General features: G+C 40.6%; 1 protein-coding gene across 1 annotated transcript in view; it reads right to left on the reverse strand.

Annotated features, from left to right (window-relative positions):
- Positions 1–2,709: 2,709 nt before the first annotated feature.
- The window catches only part of LOC108788445 (ubiquitin carboxyl-terminal hydrolase CYLD-like), a 44,363-nt gene continuing 26,414 nt past the window's right edge, over positions 2,710–20,658 (reverse strand). Inside the window, exons 8-15 of the mRNA XM_018558201.1 lie at positions 16,538–16,660; positions 14,140–14,231; positions 12,438–12,501; positions 10,635–10,767; positions 9,476–9,581; positions 6,589–6,707; positions 6,139–6,346; positions 2,710–3,029 (exon numbers count right to left, since the gene is read on the reverse strand). Of these exons, the coding sequence (XP_018413703.1) occupies positions 2,845–3,029; positions 6,139–6,346; positions 6,589–6,707; positions 9,476–9,581; positions 10,635–10,767; positions 12,438–12,501; positions 14,140–14,231; positions 16,538–16,660 (1,030 nt within the window). The 3' untranslated portion in view covers positions 2,710–2,844. The remainder of the gene's footprint in view (positions 3,030–6,138; positions 6,347–6,588; positions 6,708–9,475; positions 9,582–10,634; positions 10,768–12,437; positions 12,502–14,139; positions 14,232–16,537; positions 16,661–20,658) is intronic.

Below are 20,658 nucleotides of genomic sequence, written 5' to 3' on the forward strand. Positions count from 1 at the left end.
GTCCTAACAGGAAACAAAATCAGCCCCATAGACATAAGGAGCATTAGACAAACATCAAGATACAATAGCTATAACCTTTACTTCAAAGCTATGTCAGATGGTACTGAAAGCATATAATAATGCACAAAGTCCTAGCTAAACCGCAATGCCAAATAGGATCCTAGGCACCACAATGCAACTCATGTATGGAAGAAAAGGAAATGATAATAAAACCAGAACTATTGCCAAGAGCAACCTATCATGGTTTTCTTCTTTTTACAGAAAAGTTAAACAACCTAAGGGACATATGTTTGTGTGCACGTTGGGGTGTCCTTAGGAATTAATGGTAATGCACAGCCCCTTGTATGCTGCATGTATCAGCCCCAATAGTTCATTATTTATAGCACAACAGCAGTACAGAGTAGATGGCAGAATACATGGAAGGGGGTGTGGGGGGTGGAGTGGGGGGTTCTTTGTCTTATGTTGTACTCCAAGAAATTGATTTTACAGGTAAGATTTTCTTGATCATACATAAAAGGACACAGGGAGTTAACTCTTAGACCACTGGGATGTTCAAAAGCAGTCCAACAGAGGGGTAGGCAACACAGGAAAACAACGGCTAACAGGCCCAAGGATTACAGGGCTGTAACATCCTGATAGAACTTGACAAGTGTGTACGGAGGACCAGATGGCAGCCTTCCAGATGTGGGAGACAGAAGCTTGGTGCTGATAAGTCCAAGAAGCTCTAACATTTCTAGTGGAGGGTGCCCTGACCAGAAATGGAGGAACTTTTCCTTTCAGCTCCTAGGCCTCCGAGATTGTCTGAAGAATCTACCTTGCAGTGGTGGAGCAGGAAGCCAGTTGTTCCATATGGAGACCCTCAGGAATAACAAACAGGAATAACAAACAGGGAGTCAGAAATGCGAATAGCAGAAATTGCAGAGAGGTAAACTCTGAGTGGCCAAAACAACATCCAAACAGTGTAGGGGAATTTTTTTGGGGTGTTTTAGAGCAGGACACAGGGATGGTAACACAATGTCCTAGTTAAGGTCGAAGGCTGAGAAAGTAAGCCTTAAGCCTCAGCACAACCTTAGGAGCTTTAAGTCCTTGCCAGGGTGATGTTTGCCCTCTTCAGAGTCAGGGCTCCAGAGGGACCACAGCTCTGGACCTGTAACACACCCTAAGACTAACCACATATGCTGAACCAAGTGCCACGAGGGTTCCGAACATAGTGTCCAGTGCAAAGCATATTACATGCCAGCTCCACATTTTCCAACGGGGTCTGGGTACAGTCCAAGACTCTGGCGATCTGTACAGCTGCTGATGGTGCGGGGGTGGCTTAGAGAAGCATTAGGGAAACTTGATTGAAGAATCTTGAAGCTAAATTCAGTAAAAATTAGTGAAAAAGAGAGTACTTCTTTCAGAAGTAAAAGAAACATCCAACACCTAAAAACATCAGCAAAAAACTGAGGCAGGCTGGAAGTGAAAGGGGTTATGCAGGGCTGTTCCTGCAGTTTTGCATGATTTGCGAGTGTCCAATCACCTGAAGATAGCTGCATAACTAAGGGCTTGTTCACACCAAATGCAGACCAGATCTGCATGAGTTTCTGCACACGCAGTGCAATGTGTTATACAGAGTTTTTGATGCGTTTCCGGGCCGTTTTTGGTAAAAATAAATAAATATATATTAATTTTAAATGGGCTTTCAGTGCGTTCTAGGGCGTTTGCATCCGTTTTTTATGTGTTTGAATGCGTTCCAGAGCAGGTAAAATAGGGCTTGCTGCAGTTTTTTTACATGCTCTGGAACTGAACGTTGCGATGTGAACTAGAGCCCAAAATGTTCATGTCATTTCAAAAGTCATTTTCAATATATTTAAATCTGCAGCATTCATTAAAATAATACCATAGCAGGGTAGTAGGTAAGCAACAATAGGCTTGTAGAGTAATGCTTATAGTTACTGGGGCAACCAGCACAGGAAAAATGCAAAGTGGGAAAGTTGTTATTTCTGGTGCAATTACCGAGGTAGCTGTGAGAAAACCTCGTATTCTTTGTATTGTATGTCATGGTAAGGTACGGCTAACCCCGTTGGGGGTTTAGCCGCAAAAACAGAATAAAAGTTTAAGAAAAAAAAAAAATACCAAGTGATCCTGACACTTCCTGTTATAGGGTGGCAATGCTTCGTCCTGTCTCCCAATTGTACATCCAGGATGATCTGTCTATTATTACACAATACTCTGAAGTTACTGTTTTGACATACCGTACATTAAACAGACATGGTCCACTGTTGTCAGCATCAGAAAACCCACTCTCATAAATGACATTCAGCCATTGATGAAGCGTGTGCATGTAGACTGGAAGTTCCTGCAAAAAGGCTGAAGAAGACCAGCAACACTGAGATGCAACAAAGGATCAAAAAAAGGATTTTATTTTTTTTAAATGGCATGATTGTTTGATAAAGAGCGCGGTAGCAAACTAAATGTTATTCAGTTAGGGTTTACAATTACTTGAAGCTACATAAAAATGAACTTCCAGGAAAATATTCAAATAATAACTTAAAATGTATATGAGCTGAAAAAAACCCACCAGTTTCCCTTATGAGGACTCTTATTCAGCTCAGAGCCTGCCCGAAGGCTTTCCTGGTGATGTGGAAAACCCTTTTAAAATGCCCATAAAAGGGACCTATAAATATATTGCTCTTATTGCTGTGGGGCACTGCCAAGTACCAGTATTACCTAGAGGTGGCTAAAGTGCAAACATTTGGTACCAATGTACAATATAGCATCAGAAAACATAACTCATTTACTGGCATTAAGCAAGAACCCCAGAAATATATTATAAATCAGTCACCAAACCTTGCTTGTCTGCTATTTGTAGAGACTAAGCTCAGGACTGTAGTATAAACACATATAAGAATCACAAAGTAGCCTGTGAGCATATGCTGGCATGCCCTTTGGGTCTTCCTGCTGGAGCTCTTCGGGGCTCATTTCCAGGTACTCTGTCACCTCTGGGCACGGAATCACTTTGGGAATGTTGAATCCATTCTGTCCTCCTGTTGAAGCACAAACCATAGGCAAACTGTTAAAGGGTAAGAGAACCCTTTAAATGTGTAGAATACAATATATTTTTTCAATGTACTACCAGATATAGCCATAAAGCAATGTATTGTGTGTGCTCGTGTGTATTATGGGTGTATAAGTCTGAGAGTCACAGATACTGTATATTGTAAATGTGTTATATATTTCTACATAACAGGTGTAAGCACTGCATTCTATGTGTGAGTGTGTAAGCCTGAGATTTACAGAAACTATTTAAAGCTGTATATTTTATATATATATATAATGACACTGTTATATCTTTTGTGAACGAATGATCTTTTCGGTAGTTCACGCTGAAACTCTTTGTGATAACCCAATAAGCACTGCCTCACTGCGAATGACGGCTGATGGGACATCTGCCTGCCCTCTGGCCACCAGGACCAAACTCTGTTGAAGTTTCTAGCTTGGCTGAAGCAGAGAATGTTTAGCTTACATCGTCCTTCCCTTTAATACACCAAAGATGAATTTCCAACATTCATTCTTTTCAAAAGTTTGATAATCCTTTGGAAAGCCTTATTATTGTTTTATATTGTTGTTAATTGTTATGACCTTGTTATTGTGCAATCATAAGCAATCCTGAATCTATGGAACAGACAGTATATGGTCACCCTGCCCCTTTCACCATCTTATTAACACATAGTAATGTTGTATCATGCTCTGCTGACCCAGATTGCAGTAAAGGCTGTGGACAGCCCGATTTCTTTTTTTTCTCATCTTTATAGGTTGAACTCGATGGACTTGTGTCTTTTTAAAAACTGACTAACTATGTAATTATGACAGCACAGGGCTGTCATGTTTTCTCGGTATGGCGCAGTGACCTTTGTTTGCAGTGAGAACTGAGCACATGTATGGGCATGCACCGAGCCTAGAATGAAATGTCTGTGCTAAACAAAAAATAGTTAAGCCAGAAATTTGAGAGAAGTGAAAAGGGGAAAGAAGTAGTGATCCAGTATATGCCTGAATCTGGCAGGTATAGCCAGCAGGCTACAAAAGTGTGGATTAGTGAGTGTGTAAGGCAGGTCTCATGAATAATATTGGGAAAAAAAAAACTTCTGCACTATTGATTTACTATCAGTAGCGTGCAGCTGCTAACACTTAGAATATGATATCACAAACAAAACCAAAGTAAGAAAGCTTATAGTGTAGCACTATCACCAATGACAACAGCAGTTTCTACTAAACAAACAACAACCTATTATGAACTAGCATAATAGTGCTATACTATCTATTTGAACGTCCATGTGTTATGACATGGACTTTGGAATAGATTGTATAGCACTCGTATTATAGTTCATGATAATAGGTTGTTGTTTGTTTGTTTTAGTGTTTAGTAGAAGATAGCAGGTTGAACCTGTAGAGGCAACTTACTTTTCTGAGAATGTAGAGGATTAAAGAAAAGAATGCTTTCCTTCCCCTCCCTTACAGCTACACATAAGTATGGACTCATCTACTTTATGAAGTCACAGTTCTTTATCTCCAAGGAACCTCACCAGTCTGCTTTTATTATTTAAAGAAGACCTCCAGGAAAAAAAAATGTATAAACCCTTGCAGTGTTTGCACTGCAAAGGTTAACTGCTTGTTTATGTCTAGGTTAAAAAAAAAGTTATACTCACCTGAACCGTGGAGCCGCCTTTTTCTTAGACTGGTCCTTCCAGCCTCTCGTCCCCTCCTCCTTTTGAATTAGTAACAACAGATAGGTCTCTTTTGTAAGTGTGTATGTACACTATATTGCCAAAAGTATTGGGGCGCCTGCCTTTACATACACATGAACTTTAATGGCATCCCAGTCTTAGTCCGTAGGGTTCAATATTTAGTTGGCCCACCCTTTGCTGCTATAACAGCTTCAACTCTTCTGGGAAGGCGTCCACAAGGTTTAGGAGTGTGTCTATGGGAATGTTTGACTGTTCTTCCAGAAGCACATTTGTGAGGTCAGGTACTGATGTTGGACGAGAAGGCCTGGCTCGCAGTCTCTGCTCTAATTCATCCCAAAGGTGTTCTATCGGGTTGAGGTTAGGACTATGTGCAGGCCAGTCAAGTTTCTCCACCCCAAACTCGCTCATCCATGTCTTTATGGACCTTGCTTTGTGCAGTCATGTTGGGACAGGAAGGGGCATTCCCCAAATTGTTTCCTGAAAGTTGGGAGCTTGAAATTGTCCAAAATGTCTTGGCATGCTGATGCCTTAAGAGTTCCCTTCACTGAAACTAATGGGCCAAGCCCAACCCCTGAAAAACAACCCCACACCATAATCCCCCCTCCACCAAACTTTACACTTGGCACAATGTAGTCAGGCAAGTACCGTTCTCCTGGCAATCGCCAAACCCAGACACGTCCATCCGATTGCCAGACAGAGAAGCGTGATTCGTCACTCCAGAGAACACGTCTCCACTTCTCTAGAGTCCAGTGGCTGCGTGCTTTACACCACTGCATCCAACGCTTTGCATTGCACTTGGTGATGTAAGGCCTGGATGCAGCTGCTCGGCCATGGAAACCCCTTCCATTAAGTTCGCTACGCACTGTTGTTGTGCCAATCTGAAGGCCACACGAAGATTGGAGGTCTGTAGCTATTGACTCTGCAGACAGTTGGTGACTTCTGCGCACTGTGCTCTTCAGCATGTACTGACCCTGCTGTCATTTTATGTGGCCTACCACTTCATGGCTGAGTTGCTGTTGTTCCCAGTTGCTTCCACTTTGTTATAATACCACTAACAGGTGACCGTGGAATATTTAGTAGCAATAAATTTCACGGAACACCTGAATCCAATGATTTGGAGGGGTGTCCCAATACTTTTGGCAATATAGTGTATATACAGAAGCACAAAACCACCAATTATGGGTGAAACCAATTGTGCAATGCAGGGCTGGAGGAATCCTGGTTACATATAGATAACCTCAACTTGCATTGTTGCTCTTATTGCACATACCGTATTATGCAAGTAATATGATCATGTTTGATAGTATGTGACATTTACTTTGCTTGCATTGACTCACCTTGTTTCTTAAACTAAAATAAATAAAATAAATACAGAGACTGAAAGCACAAATTATGTACAGATATAACTCACCTTCTCTGTCAGCCATGCTGTCAAAGAAAGCCCACAGAGGTCGATTCTGGGAGTTTAGTCTAATGAAGGCGACATAATGACTAGTTTCTATACATAAAACAGCAAAGAGCTGCAAATACTGTCTCTGGAACACAGCCTGTCCATTTAGATTTTCAGGCACACACATTTCCCTGGGACGGTGGCTGCCACGCTTTTTGTGAAGATGAACCTATACAGAAGAAAGCGTCGTGTTAGAGCACCATAAAGTCTACAGGACAAATAAAGTACGCTTCTTGAATACAAGTCTCTGAAAAAAAGAACTTTGTTGCACAAAACAACCAATCAGGTTCAAAATGTCCTATTTCTGGGTATTGAAAAGAAATTCTAAAGTGGTTTCTATGAGTTCCAGGCAACTATTCTTTCAGACACTTCTTGAAATGAAAACCTTTCATGTGAGGAGAGTCATCATACCTGCTTACTGCAGATTGCACAGTATTGCTTTATGTGACCTGGTGTGATCCCTGTATCCTCATAACAGTCGAGACACTCCACTACTGCCAGAGACTGACAAATACAGCACTGCCTTGGGGCTGGAGGGAAGAAGGAAACTGATATTAAAGTTCTACATGTAACAATGTTATTTTGAGCTGGAGAATTATGCATACCGTGCCATGGCAGTTTATTACCAGAATACCAAGACGATACAAACAAGGCTGTTCAACAACATGAGGATTTTGCAACTCAGCAACCTCATTGCCAACAGCAGGATATGATATAAGGATTTCTTAAAGCTGAACTCCAAGCAAATATAAAATATACAAATTAATGCAGCTCTGTGTTTATTCTTTTATTTTTGTAATTCATGCAGTGTACTATAAGTACCCGAGGCATTTATAAAAGACAAATATTAATGCAGCCCTGTGTTTATTATTACTACATTTTAATTTTTTTTATTCCAGCAGTGTAAAGACTTGAGGCAACAACCTCTTGCAAATTGTACAGCAGAGCTTAGCCTGGGACAGAGAGAAGCAGCATTTTGTACTGCAGTGCGTATGTGCTAACAAGGAGGCGAGAGTAGAGTGATAGGGAGATGAGATCATCCTCTGCTGCTTCTCCTTTCACTGCCCAGTCACAGGCTGGAGGAGGGGACAAGACGTGTAAGTGTAAACTGCAGCAGAGAAAAATCAGGTCTCCTGTCCTACCAGTGGCAGAGCTGTGTAAATCCCAGAACTGGATAAGACAGAAATACAAATCCTTTAAAAGATAAAACAGCTCATTACATGTAAGTCATCTGTGTTAGTTATTTACCTGGAGTCCAGCTTTTTTTTTTTTTAAAGAAGGTGTTTATTTTTCATTTTGTATTATATAATAAAAAAAAACAACCTGTTATACAATAAGGCCTCATTCACACTGTTACTCCTGCATTTAGCTTTTCTAAGATATCTGGGAAGTATAAACAACTTTTATGTTTCTTGGGTAGCTTTTCTCTGCATATAGATGTTCCTGCTTAAGGACCTGTTCACACAATGGTCAGACCAGAACAGTTTGATCCCGGACCAAAACAGCATCCCAATGTATCCCTATGATATATTTCTGGGCTCTGTTCATACCAGCGCAGTCTGTTCCGTTTAAGACAAAACAAAATACTGCTCGTCTCATTCTCTCTGGTCTGTAACGCACTGTAAAGTATGTAAACGCATCAAAGACACATGCAAATGCACTGGACCGCACCTGAAAGTCCATTTTAAACTAGAAAAAAACCTAGCAAAAATGCAGTGCAGTGCACTATGTTTGCAGATCTGCTCCAGATCTGGTCCGGACATGGTGTGAACATAGCCTGTTTAGATGCGTTTAGCTGAATTTAGGGCCCTGTCACACCATATCCAGCGCCTAACAGTTGGTGGATGTTCACTGACTCACACAATTACACACACACAAGGTCAGTGGCTACAGTCATTTTTCTTGCCGTCTTCTTCTCGAAGGTCTCCTAGGCAAGGAAGTGGAGCCAACGAGTCACACTAAATTTTGCATCCAGATCGGTTCAGCCATGAACCCCAGATTTTCAAGAACATAGCAGGACATGCTCTGCCTTTGTGACCATGTTCCAACATGATGGCATGAAAAAAGGTGATCAAACATAATGGCTGAGCTCTAACAACATCTTGGGAAGTATGAGTGATGTAAAATGCTCATTTTGTGGAGGTATATAGTATAAGCAATGGATACAACTAAATGTAATCAACCTAACAGCTCTGCTGATGACACCACTGAGCCAACAGCTGTTGATTTGATCCAAGGAGTTCAGCTTTAAAAGAGAACTATATGGTAACCTTTTTATCCCATAGTTCTCTTTAGGGTCACAGGAGGACATATACTAACCTCCTCCCGTGACACAAAGATCAGTATACAGTATAGCTCGCTATATACTGAGAGCGCCACAGCCGGGACGGATCCTGACAATACTGTCGAGATCCACCTAGCTGGCTGATTGACAGTGGGCTCTGCCTATCTAGAGGCAGAGATAACGGTCACCGCTCTCAGTGGGGAGATGATCGGGAAGTGGCCGAGTGGCGGTATGTGTTCGCTCACTTCCCGATCAATAGAACCGACTTGTTACAGTTTCAATGTCACAGGTTGGCTCTAAATAGGAGGATGAGTGAAAATCACTCACCTCATAGTTCTCCTTTGTTAATATAAATATGCACGCAAATTGCAGCATACAAAACTTTTTTCAATACGTTCTATTGCAATGTTTTGTGGTGTGCACATCTTCTTTTGAAAACGTCCGATTTTCTCCTTTCCATGCATTTTTCTACATTTGAAAAACAAGATGCATGACAATGCATGTAATGTAAACCAGTCCTTCGACAATCCTATTATGTTCTTATTCATTTTTCCAGAAGTTATATGATGATTATGTAATTATATCGGCCTCTGCCACATAAATCCATTTAAACCCCAAATTTATTTTATATAGCTTTGTGTACTTCTTAGTTAAAAAACAAAATGTAGTTTAAAGAGAGAAAAAAAAAAAAAAAACTTACTGAACAGAAGAAAATGGGAAAAAATATGATTATAAATATACATACAAAAAATACATGTAAAAAAAAACAAAAGAAGAGAAAAAAGTTGCACAGCAAAACGTTAACAAAGAAGCTGAACACCACTGCAAATCTGTGCATTAAGTGGAGGGGGTGACTGCTCTAACTTTAGTATCCTGCTTCTCTTTATTTGATTCGTTCCAAGCTATGAAGCAAAAGGACAAACTGATTAGTATAGGTAACAACTCCAGTTTTGCTCCAGGTTTTGAACATTGCCCCCTCTCTGTTTCAGTTTTTCAGTTAATATTTTTAATTACCATCTTCAAGGAGATCAGTGATGTCCAGTTGGAGAGTAGGAATAATTTTTGGGAATATCTTGTTCTTCCCATCTCTGGGCATCTGAATGATTAGGCACGATGGAACCTGACATAGGACAAAGTAAAAATGACTTACTTACACAAACGTAGGGAGGAAGTACTAACACAATGCAGATAGTGTCCAGGTGGAAACAGAACCCAAAACCACAATGCTGCAAGGCAGTAGTGCAACAACAAAGCCACCAAGTTATGTTTTTTTGCTGTTGAAGTACACTCATTCAGCAATTTATTAGGAAAACTACACTAATACTGGATTGGGCCTCCCTTAGTTCTTAAAACAGTCTTAAATAATTTGTGGAATGGATTTCTTTTGAGATTCTGGTCCATGTTGGCATCATTGCATCATGCAATTTCTGCCGATTTGTCAGTTCTACATTTGTGCTGAGAATTGCCCACTCTACCATATCCCAAAGGTGTTCTATTGGATTCAGATCCATTGACGGTTTTGTCATCTGTGTTGCTCATCAGAAATCGAGATTCATCAGACTAGTATAGTTTTTCCAGCCTTCAACTGTCCAGTTTTGGTAAGCCTGCCCCTTCTGCAGCCTCAGCTTTCTGGTCTTGGCTGACAGGAGTAGACCCTATGTGGTCTTCTGCTGTTGCAGCCCACTTGCCACAAGCCACTGTATAACATATTGTACATTCTGACATGGTTTACATGGAGTTACTGTCAGCTTAAACGAGTCTGGCTAATCTTCTCTGACCCCTCTCATCAACAAGGCATTTCCTTCTGCAAAACTGCTGGTCACTCAATATTTTTTGCACAAGTCTGAGTAAACTCTACAGACTGTTGGGAGCAAAATTTCAGCAGATCTACACATACAGAAATACACAAACCAGCTTGTCTGCCACCAATTATTGTATCATGGTCGAAATTGTTAAGATCTCATTTTTTCCCCATTCTGTTTTTGATGTGATCATTACCTGAAGCGCCTAACCTGTATCTGCATTATTTTTTGCACTGTGCTGCTGTCAAATGATTGTCTGATTTGTGTAAATTGTGAATTGTGTAAATAAGCAGGAGTGCAAGTGTCCCTAATGAATAGATCTATAAAAGTGTATATAAATTGCATGCATGGCTTTTTTTAGGCTGTTTTACCTCAGTAAACTTGAGATCGCCATTAACCATGGACCATTCTAGCAACTGCTGCACTGATGGTACATCCACTGATTGTCTCTTCTCCATGAAAATCTGATAGAATATACAACCCTGTGGGTCCTTCTTGGTTGTCCTAAACGGATAAATGGCAGGTACTTAATGAGGCAATACTAAACCGCATCATGAGAATCTCAGAAAAAGAATGAAAAAGGTTATAGAAGAGTGAAATTATTATACAATACAAAAATACTTTATTATATATTCATTAAAGTTGAACTCTGTGGAGAATTTAAAATTACCAATGGGGCTCCCCCTGCACTGCAAGAGTTAAATGCTCATTTTTGTTAGGATACCTATAAATGGAGTTTTACTTCCCTTATCCCACAGGCTTCATCCTTTCAGTGCAACCAGTCCTCTAAAACCACACCATTGGTCACGTACTCTTCTGCACTGACTTTGAGCAACAGTGCAGGACAGGATGTTGATTGTTAGTTCATTTGGATGTAACTGTCACCGGCACTGCCAAAATATTTATGCTACCCTGTCCTGGGACACAGTGTTGACTGGCTGCTAAGTGTGCTGGAAATGTGTCCTTGCTTTAAAAAGTTGGTTATTGATTGCTGGGACATACTGGAGGTTTTCAGCTGCCTGTGTGCTGTGTTGGGCTTCTGGTATGTCTCTGGAGCTTAAACCTCCAGGCATGCCTGCCTTTAATCTGTTTATTGCTGTGTACTCTGTGTCCCAGGTTGGGAGTTTTGTTAGATTAGAGCTAGGGAGCGCACTATACAGAGGGGCCTTGACAGGGCATTGTGGCTTCCATATATATTTGCTGCAAATATGTACTACTGACACCTCTCCTTTAATACATAGAGGGGAATTTATCAAAATTGGAGCTGGCAGAATCTGGAGAAGTTGCCCATAGAAACCAATCTGCTTTACTCTTCAGTTTGTTCAATTAAGTTTTGAAAATGAAACATAGAAGCCGATTGGTTGTTATGCCCTGCTCCAGATTCTGCCTGCTTCAGTTCTGATGAATTCCCCTCATAGCGTTAAAGGGGTGCTGGCTATTTCCTCTTTAATTTAGATTTTTTACCTTGGGCTCACACTGACATCGATTAAATGATGCCTCTTAATCCGATCATCTTCTTTCCAGTAGTCCCTCCAGAGCGGGTGCCGCTCTCTGATCCAGCGCTGACTGCTGTGTCTTCTGTGTCCCACGGAGTCTGTGCGCATGCATGCTGCTGGGCTGCCTGCATTGACTTACACTGAGTGTCTCCTCTTTTTCCCAGCAGAAGATCTCTACTGCTTATGCGCCCGCCCCGTGATCCTTCACGGCTGCTCAAGATTCTCCAGAACTTCGAAAGGATGCGAGCGGCGGAGACACAGGTAAGTTTTAACCTATTTGGTAACTTTTTATTTTTATTAATGATTTTGCATTTATCTACTGCTTGCTAGCAGTAAATATATGCAAAAAAAACCCAAAGGTTTAATTATACTTTAAATGATAGCAATATAAACCTGACAGATATTTAAGCTATGTCAATATAGTTTGTTTTTTTATCTGTATTTCTCTTAATCAATCCATCAATAGATGACCAATTTCAGATTTGTATTCTATCCCCCTTTTTAAGGTATACTTGTATAATTGTTGCATACATATCCCTTTTGTATCCTTTTTTATTTTCCAGAACAATAGAATAAAACTAACTTCTATAGGTTATTGCACTTTTTTCCCATTTAAAAAACAAAACAAAAAACTAAGGGTAGCTTTTCTAAGGGTAGCTTTTTTCAAGAATCACTTACCTAATATAAAAGAGAGGTTCTACCCTGAGAACTTGGAACAACTGATTTAGAAACTCCTCTGGATCTGTAGATAAGGAAAAGCAGAAGGTGAGGCATGCATATCAGGTCATGTTATTAGAGCTAGGATTATTGATGTACACAAGGAAAAATAAATAACAGTGCCACGCTGAACTCTACAGATTGATATTGATCAAATCTATGAACAACCTATGTAATTATATAAGTGAAGAACCTATACAAAATCGTGAATGAATGCACAGTATTCAATTCTAAGACGCACACTGTAGTGAATACAATCTTCCTTAAACGGAACCAAGTGAACAAAATAATCCGTATGTATGCACAGTGTCCAGTCATTCTCTCTTACACATCTCTGTCGATGATGGTGATATTACTCTTTGAAATCAAACAGGAGGTTTCCACCACTCTTCAAACAACTTGTTGCCTACATACTTCTTAAGACCTTTAAGCTGCCCATACACCTTGCGATCATCGAATTACACTTTTCGTCCGATCATCGAACCGGCGTACGATTTTCCCCATCCTGCCCCGATTATCGCAAGGTTGGATCAGCGGTAATTAAAAGAAAGCATCTGGACTCATTACGGTAATTGACCGCACTTAATTTCATGTGCACTGTAAATCATACAAATTTTGACGTACGGAAACGCCACCAACCTTGCAAAAATCGTACAATCGACCGAAGTTTTCTAACCTGCTGGTTTGTCAAAAGTCGATCGATTGTACAGTATTTGCGGTTGTAGACTGCCCATCAACCTTACGAATATCGGACGAAAACGCGATCGCATACAAAAATCGGACGATATTCGTAAGGTGTATGGGCACCTTTACAAGTAAGGTCTAATCTCAAGGTGAGCGGCCACCTGGAGACATTTTTGCAAGTGGAGTGTGTTGTTTTAATGGAGTGAAGGAAACTCCCTTTTTTGATCTCACAGAAGTATGTAGGCAACAGGTTGTGGAAGAGTGGTGGTAACCTCTCATTTGATTTCACAGAGTAATCTCACCATCATCAACACAAATGTGTAAGAGTGACTGGACACTGTGCATTCATACAGATTGTTTTGTTCACTTGGTTCCATTTAAGGAAGATTGTATTCACTACAGTGTGCGTCTTAGAAAAGAATACTGTGCATTAATTCACGTTTTTTTGTATAGGTTCTTCACATATATATTTACATAGGTTGTTCATAGATTTATTCAAAATCAACCTGTTATTTGTATTTTCTTGTGTACCCCTGCCACATACTTTGGTACCATATGCATTTTTTCTTGCTGCTGCCTTTTTACTCCTCCTGCCACACATCCACTTGTGATTTGCTTGTAATAAGAAAGACAAAGCATCTTAAAAAGGATAGAAATACTGGGATACTTACTGAATGACCAAATTCAGTGCAAACATATTATTCTTAATCATTTTTATGTGCAGTAACTCATAACAACCAATAGGAATTCACTCTTTTGATGTCAGACCAATATACAAGGGATTCTGATTGGTTGGGTCACTGCACTTACAGATTAGAACTCAGTATTGATATATGAATATGATGGATATTGTGTTTGGTTAGGAGAATAACATGTGTAAATCAGACATAGAAGAACTTTACATTTCATGCTAAACATTGAGCAGATGCCAGGGGCAAACAGCTTTTGTATGAATTTACATTATTATAAGATTAGTCACCTTTTTCTTCATTGGTGAAGCCTGTGCTCTTCCCTGCAGCTTCCAAAATCTTCCTCAAGGCCATTATTTTAGTGGCACATACATACCCATTCCTAAAGGAACATACAACATTACAGAAGGAATATGTGGCGATAAATGAATACACTTTTTATACATCATAGGCTAACATTTTAAGTTATATCACTTTTTCTGTTACTTTTCAAAGCCAAGAAGGAAAAATACATCTAGTAATACATGACATGATATCCAAGAGATTAAGAGTCATGCAAAGAACATTTATAAAAGCTACCAGTAAAATAAAATGTGACAATTGCAGGTTCAGTAGTAATATAAGCAGTAAATATTACCTGTCAGTAGGTACATCCATATGAGTCAAAGTGAGTGAACAAATACTTTGCAACTGAACAAGTGAAAATTAAATGACAACTTTAAGCAGAGATTGTATGAAGATAAGTGTCTACTGTGGCCTTGAGAGGGGAGGGGAGCGTGAGATAGAGAAAAAAAAGAGAGGAAAAAAAGAAGGAAAACAGTCAGTGCTAAAAGTGAGAAAGCAGCAGACAGTGAGGCATATGCGGAGAAGAACTGGGCAGTCCAGATATTTGTTTATATTTTAACATTACACTTTATCATTACTACACTTGGATGCTTCTTTGATTAGCATTTCTCAACCGTTTTTAGTCACGGCACCCTTAAAAAAGTATGAAAATGTTCAAGGTACCCCAGTCTAAAATGAAAAAAATGTAAAGCACATGACACAGACCCTTATCCCAGATATGGGTCTGGTATAGATTTTAAGGTGGGACCCCATGCAAAAAACACACAAAATAATGTGGTTCCTCTCTTCAAATCAGAAGCCCCACTTCATATCAGAGCTCCCCCCCACCTCAATCAGAGCAGGAAAAAACAAAAAAGGAAGTCTAAAGCGCTACTACCCTTGCAGGCAGGGGGTATTCAGGCCTGGGGGAAAGAGTCTCCCTCTCACACTAGGAGCCTCCCTTCACTATACAAGCCCATCTTTACATCAGAAGCCCCTTTTCCACATCAGAAACCCCTCTCTTCACATTGGGTGCCTTCTTCACATCAGAACCACCCTTTCCTATCGGAGTCACCCACTTTCACATCAGTAGTCCCTTCTCATTAGAAGCCTGCCTGCTTCTGATGAGAAGATCTTGCCACTAGAGTTCCCAAGGGGTATCAAAACACACTGGGTGTTTTTTCTTTTCCTAAATCATATAGAAAAGAATCCTCAGCATCACACTGTCTTCATAAGAAAGGATAATCCTTAATCCATACTCAGAAAAAGAATACCACCAACTAATGTTTCTCAAGGTAAAGCCTTGTTCCCGGCAAGGTCGAGAAACCTTGGTTGGTGATATTCTTTTTCTGATGAAGGAATAAAGATTGTCCTTCTTTATACAGATGGTGTGCTGGCGATTCTTATCTATGTGGATTCTACAGAAGGTGTCATCCCCTAGCTCACTTCAGCACTCTGGAATAACACAAAGGCAGTTATCCAGTGAGATGTGCAACTGATATACAGAGTTTCTGCCTCAAATCAATCACAATATATCTTATTACATTCTGCAACATATTTAAATGAAAATGACCTACTAAACTAAAATCACTGCCTGAGCTCAATGTGGGTATTATGGAGATACTCTGTACCCTGTTGTAGAAATAAGCATAAAAAAATGTTACCCTATGTGAGGGCTTTTTTATTTGTATGTGCTGGCAAAGTACTGCCAAAATCCACCTCCATGCTAAACTAATGAAAAAAAAAGCACTTGTGTGATATCACTCTGCTGCACTATTGAGCGTATACCGTACCCACCATGCACTTAGTAGATAAAACTACAAATATGCAGTCTGGCTGTTCTTGTCCAGGTTCCTTAGAACAGCAACATTCCATTTGTTACGAAATAATAAAGATTGCTTTAATGTTATTTTAAAGCATATGTTAAGGCAAAATACAAATAAAAGAAAAAACATTTCAGATTTACATGCACATTTCACCATGTTTACCCCTTTGAAGAACATGCAAGCACAGAAAAATAACTGTTAATCTGCCAGAAATGCATTCCGCTCCTAAGCCCTGTTGTGGGCTGACAACACGCAGTATTTTGTGGACTGGGTGGCGTCAGCCCATGCCCAGTGTCTTCTGCTAAACTATTAAATCACTCCAACTCTCAGATCTCTACAACATAAAGACTAATTATCCTGTAGTCTAAGATAACAACCAGAATAGATTAACAGACTCTGTGAGATAACACACAAAGTGTGCAGAGGATACAGGACAACTCTAAATGTCTGACAAGATCAACAGGTTTTTCTTGGAGCAGAATACAAGTTCATCATTAGGGTTTACACGCACTTTAATCGCTTATTTATGTTCACTCACTTTCGCAGAGGGTTGACTATCTCAGTGCGGAGCAAGTCTCGGGTATCAATATATGAATCGCTATCATTCTTATCTGGAGGACGCAGCAGCATGGTATCCAGTACCGAGGAGCATGCAAACATACTGGGAAAGAAGAAAAAGTATTAACACTACATAAAAAAATGCAGCACACTAACTTTACATCTCAACCAAACTTGTTACAATGAATATGTATTACAGTTGTAGTCTTTTTAAATGCCTTTTTATATGTGCATACTTTCCCCAGCTTTAGACGCACCGGAAGTTGTCATTGTGACGATAATGGGGGCCTGAGTCTGAATATTAAAAAATAGAATTCTTTTGGCTCCCAGTCAGAGCAAATGCAGGCCTTCATTTAGTCAGTTGCCAGGCCTTCCACATTCCACAGAGCAGAGATCTGCTATCTGGTCTGTGATCTTTTGTTGCCCCCTAGCAGAAGTAAGTCCCAAATCACCTCTAAGCCTTTTATAGCTGTCCCTAATTAAAGGCATGGCACCAAGCACTCATATATTACCAGTGGACAAGTTAATATAAACAAGCAGGTCTGGTAGAGGTGGCGACCCCGCATTCACCCGAAAGGGGCTTATCAAATATTCCGTCTAGGCGACTAGAGTTGGCTCTCGGTTTTAAAACATCATCGAGGAACTAAGAAGACTTAAAAGACTTAGAAGAGTTCCCCTTTAATCTCTGGACATTATCGGCTGAAAGCCTGCTTAAAGAAGAGCCCTGCAGACTTCCCCTTTGCTTATACAACTCTGAACTCTGTCAGAACTCCTAAAATCAGGACTGTTGAGTATTCTCCTTTTATTTTGCTGTTGTATATATATTTTGTCTCTTTTTTTGAACATCTTTTTCTGTACCGTTTCTTTTATAAAAGGACGATCTTAAAAATCGTTAAGCTTATCTCTACGCTCTAAATATGAACTTAAAGTATCCTTGCCTCTGTGAAGAGCACTACTGTATAGTGAATACTGTCATATTCCTGTCTGGGAGGACAGCGGTATCATAGGCTTTGTTTAAGTGTTTAAATTGTCACAGCACTTGCTGGGCAGGTCTGTGTTTCCGTTACAAAACGCACATGGTGGCAGTGAACGTTTGTGGGTAAAGGGTTAACTGCGGCGTTAACCAACCCTGGTGACGATCGCTCTCAGTCTGCTGGCTTGAGATTGTGCCCCACGAGCTGGGGAATCTCTGTGCAGGGTGAGGCTGAGAGTGGTATCGTCACGTCCTTGTGACACTCACGCTCAGTTCAGACTTGTGTATAGTCACGGGTGATTGACGTACAGCGGGTTTGGGTCGGGCGTACGTCACAGTCATCATCTAAATGTCTATAATCCTTACTGTCAATGTATTGCCTGTTCATTCACTTCTTCTTGCTTCCTAAACTTAAATACAATTGTCATGAGAGCAATATGGGGATTTAGAAGTGCTAGTTGCTTGACTGTGTTTGTGCTACTCCAACCTGCTGCTTTTAAAGGCAATTGATTGATAACGATGAAGCCAAAGAGCATAGGAAATTCCTATTCTGCATTGAAAATAAAATATATTTTTTATGACAATATCACCAAAAGAAAGCCTTATTTGTGCTGGTAAATGTCTCCTTTAAGGAGATCCTCCTTTGCTGGAGGACGTTGCGTTTTTTCTTTAAAAGCCCTTCTTTCCTCGTTTTCCATTGTGTCCCCGCCATGCTCTTCCCTCGGGTGCACGGGTGCCACCATCGTTCTAATTAAAAGGTGCACCGAAATGGAAATTTTAAAAACGAAACTGAAATTTAAAAAATTGTCAGGCCGAAACCGAAAATGTTTTTTTTTTTTTAATTTTCTTTCTAGTTTTTAAAATATTTTATTTTTCTTTATTTTTTTATAAACTTTTAAAACATGTTTATATTTATTAATTCATTTTTTATTAAATATTTTTATTTTTTACATTGCTTTTAGGGGCTTTGAGGAAACATATTTCCCTTTTAAAATAGAAAAAGAGATTTAGGTCACAAAGTCCTCCATCTCTTTTTCTGTGTCCCCTGTTATCAATGAATAGGAATCCTCTATACTGAGTGTTCCTGTTCATTGATAACATAACATGAGGACATGGTATGTTTACTATAACCACAATCATGAATGAACAGGAGCCGATGTAGATCACTCCCATTCATTCATAAATGAGGCTATAGTTAACATACCTCGCTGTCCATAGACACACACAGCCCACAGCCTGCCACGCCCCTTCCCTCTTTGATTGATGGCAGAAGGAGTCTATGGCTCCTCTGCCACCAGTATCCTCCTTTGCAACCCGGAAGTTCGGGGTACGGAGGATGGCTTCGGGACCGGCCGCGGGGACGAGCGCAGCTGACAGGTAAGTGAGGGGGACTGGGGTAGAAAAAAGGTGTTTTTTTTTTTACCCTAATGCAGAGAATGCATTAAGGTAAAAAAAGTGCAGACCTTAATGCTACTTTAAGTAATGACAACATTTCGCAGAATAAACAAGCCCATACCAAAAACGTAAAAATTGCTCAGGTCCATAAGGCTCTACAGGCGCAAGCTGAAGAGGTTAAATTCTGATAGTCCTATGCGGTCTTAGCTCACTAGGGGATAGTATTAATGTGGTACACCTCACCACATTTGTTTTGACACAATTCACATTAAGTTGTTTTCTTCAGTTTACTTAATTTTTCCAGTGATTTTCTCTCTGTCTCTCATGGGCCGAACGGCCAAAATTCAAGACGTCTAGGCCCAGCCTTTTTGACTCTCTAGTGATTTTTGGAAGTCTAGCACATCTCTTAATGGCATCAGCTAGAAGCAAAGTTACTGCTAAACTAATGACAAACTTCATATACATAGCAAGGCTGTTTTATTAGCTCTGACTCCCCAGTGATAAGGCAGATGGGAAGATTTTATTGCAAGACGCTTAGGAAGTCTTTCGATTTGATAGCAGTCAGTGCACAAGGGTGCAAATAATAGAAAAACAATATTTCCTAATGCAAGTCCTTGTCAGGTTGAATCTATAAGGCCATGCAGAGAAATGCAGTAACCAACAGAAACCAGGTAAACATATGGTTAGGATTGGGATCAGTGGTTATTTTGAATAGTTAGGTTAGAGGGAATTAGGTCAAAAGGTTAAAGTGTCCCTCTACATCACTACTGGGCACTGTAGTTAAAGCAACCAGAAGGAAAGAATAAGTGCTGTGGGGAACACAAGACATCAACGCTCCTGGAAGTGTCAGTTTTCCAGCAGACTTCAGTATCTGATTCCTCATCAATGACGTGGCATCTCGCAGCAGCAGGATAGGTAAGTATTTACAGTCTTCTTTTTAGGTTACAGCTTTACGTTTAAATATATATGTATAAACAATATTAAGGGTGCACCAATACTGTTTTTTTGGTAACGAGTACCGATATTTTTTTCCGGTACTCGCCGATACCAAATACCGGAAGTCCCATTAAGGAAGCCGGGGGGCTGGTTAAGGACTCGCCCCCCTGGCTTCCGGATTAGCCGGGAAGCCGTCTCCATGCTCCCTCGTCACCTGGTAATGAGGAAGCATAGAGCCAGCTTTCTGGTCAATCAGGAAGCCAGGGGGTGAGTAATGACTCACCACCCGGCTTCCTAACTGGCCAGCTTACTGACCAATCAGGTAGCTGGGCAGCAAGTCATTATACGCCACCCAGCTTCCTAATTGGCCGGGCAGCTGGCTCCATGCTCCCTCTTCACCAGATGATGACGGAGCATGGAGCCTGTTTCCCGGTGCAATCAGGTAGCCGGGGGTGGCGTGTAATGACTCGCCATCCGGCTTCCTGATACCGGAAGTTCCAGTAGCGGGCTAGGCATCGGGAGCATTTGGGCGAGTACAAGTACTCGCCCAAATACTCAGTATCAGCACTAGCATGCATGGTGGAATCTACTGTTGCAGATAGTTTATTTTGACAGTCGACCTGCCAGCTGTCAAAATACGTAAACAGTGCCTGCATCTGATTAGATGCAGGTGCTGTTCGTTTTCCGTCCGGCTCCTTTGATTTTATCAAAAAAAGGATGTCCAGCAAGAGCTGGCAGACAGGGCCCCAGCTCCCCTGCAAACTCTCCCCCTCTCCTGAATTTCCTGCAGTCAGTCC

The sequence above is a fragment of the Nanorana parkeri genome, unplaced genomic scaffold (genome assembly GCF_000935625.1).
Source record: "Nanorana parkeri isolate BGI_ZX_2015 unplaced genomic scaffold, ASM93562v1 scaffold325, whole genome shotgun sequence".
Taxonomy (NCBI): domain Eukaryota; kingdom Metazoa; phylum Chordata; class Amphibia; order Anura; family Dicroglossidae; genus Nanorana; species Nanorana parkeri.